Below are 2,014 nucleotides of genomic sequence, written 5' to 3' on the forward strand. Positions count from 1 at the left end.
ACCCATATTTCCCAGGTGAGTCTCCATGTTATCAAGACGAGACTCAGTCCTTGCCATCCGCTTTCTCGACTCAACAACAAATGTTCCCACTAAATCTTCAAATGAAGGCTTTCCTTCCCGTTTGATGTATTGAACCCAGTGGAGGATTCAACACATTTTTATTATTTTCATAAGAAAAATTTTCGTGATTTCTTAATCCTGGATGATAAGTATTAGGGGGAGGGTTACCTCAATATCCTCTGAATCCTCCAAAATTTCTGTTGTTGACGTACTGAGCTTCTTCAGGAATAGATTGTTCTTCAGCAACAGTCGATGGACTCTCAGTTTCGGATGTTCTTACCTTATTCATCGCTGCTATTTGAGTGGTCAATGCAGATACCTGAGCAGTGAGTGACGTAATAGGATCCACAGCATAAACTCTAACTGTCCTTTTTACTCATGCCCTTTCAGACGGCCACTGGTAGCTATTTATCGTCATCTGTTCCAGCAAGTCGTAAGCTTGCTCGGGAGATTTAGCAAAGATCGTGCCACCAGCTGCAACATCCACTGTTCTTCTTGTTTGCCCATTTAGACCGTTGTAGAATAATTCAATTTGCACCCAGTCTTCAAAGCCATGGTTCGGGCACTTTCTCAGCAAATCCTTGTATCTTTCCCATGCCTCGTACAATTGCTCAAAATCTGTCTGCCTGAAAGTGCTAATCTCAATCTTCAACTGTGCAGACTTTGCAGGGGGAAAGTACTTTGCCAGAAATTTCGTCTCCAGCTCTTGCCATGTCGTGATACTTCCCAAGGGAAGCGATTGGAGCCATCCTCTTGCTTGATCCCTGAGAGAAAACGGAAACAAACGCAGTCTAATAATATCATCAGGAACATTATTAATTGTTACCGTATCCGTTATCTCCAAGAAGGTCCTCAAATGAACGTGAGGATCAGAAGTGGCAGTCCCAGCAAACTGATTTTGCTGAACCATATTGATTAGAGCAGGCTTCAGCTCGAAATTATTTGCGTTGATGGTCCCTCTTGCAATACCAGAGTAATGATTGTTGATCATTGGTCGGAAGTGATCTCTGATAGGAATGGCTTCTGGCGGGATATCTCTGTCATTTTCTCTGTGTTCAGCCATTGCTTGGATCTCTTCTCGTCTTGCTTTTCTTAACTTTCTCGCAGTTCTTTCGATCTCCGGGTCAAAAATCAGCAAGTCTGAGTTTTGCGATCTTAGCATACACTGTCAAGCCGGAAAAAAATGAAAAACTTAATCAATATAAAATAAAATAAAAATAAAAGCTCTAAATTAAAATCTAGACTAATTGGTAACAATACTGATATAAATTCAAATTTGACACTCCCCAGCAACGGCGCCAAAAACTTGTTGCGTGTTTTCACTACCGCAAGTGTACGGTGTCAAGTTTTAGTACTGGTTAGAATACAAATATTGATCCCACGAGGAGTGTATATATAAATGTATATATGTTCTTGTAATTAAAATAGTCTCAATTTTATTTAGAATAATCAATTAAAAGATTGGTTTTTTGAACGAATTAATTTGAAAAAATGAATTAATTAAATCACCGAATTGAGAAATAATAATGAGATAAAGTATCTAAGGAAATTATTTCACAAAGTTTCCACGATAATTATTCCCAGTGGAATTTATATTCATGAATTCCAATTATTTAATGGCCAAGAACACTTAAATTATTTTATTATCCCTTTCCCAAGTGACGAATAACTGTATCAATCAAATTTCGATTCACTTATTCCCAATAAAATCTACGTTTGATTGGTAAATACAAACGATGTTCTTACCTAAGCCTCGCTAAAGTTATACACCTTCCGAATGTTATACGCATTCAACGATGTGTCTCTAATGATCTATAATCCTAGTCCCTCTCCCAAGTTATAAGATTAATCAAACAACAAACAATTTATGGCCAGTAAATTGTAGTGAAATAAATACAGAGAACAGAATTAAACAAGAGTAGAATTCAATCAAATAAAACACTGTGTCAAATCA

The 2,014-nt window shown here is 37.4% G+C and overlaps 1 protein-coding gene across 1 annotated transcript; it reads right to left on the minus strand.

Moving 5' to 3' along the window:
- Window positions 1–436: 436 nt before the first annotated feature.
- Window positions 437–1,123, minus strand: LOC140805557 (uncharacterized). The gene is made up of 2 exons (XM_073161822.1): window positions 887–1,123; window positions 437–712 (listed from the first exon to the last, which is right to left on the minus strand). Exons 1-2 carry the CDS (start codon window positions 1,121–1,123, stop codon window positions 437–439), a joined length of 513 nt encoding a protein of 170 aa, XP_073017923.1.
- Between the last annotated feature and the right edge of the window lie 891 nt (window positions 1,124–2,014).

This window comes from Primulina eburnea, chromosome 11 (assembly GCF_022965805.1).
Source record: "Primulina eburnea isolate SZY01 chromosome 11, ASM2296580v1, whole genome shotgun sequence".
Taxonomy (NCBI): domain Eukaryota; kingdom Viridiplantae; phylum Streptophyta; class Magnoliopsida; order Lamiales; family Gesneriaceae; genus Primulina; species Primulina eburnea.

Coding starts and splice junctions, on each gene's coding strand:
- LOC140805557 (XM_073161822.1), bottom strand. CDS start 1,123: ATGGCTGAACACAGAGAAAATGACAGAGATATCCCGCCAGAAGCCATT. Junction 713..886: donor TCTTGGAGATAACGGATACG/GTAACAATTAAT, acceptor AAGTCTGCACAG/TTGAAGATTGAGATTAGCAC.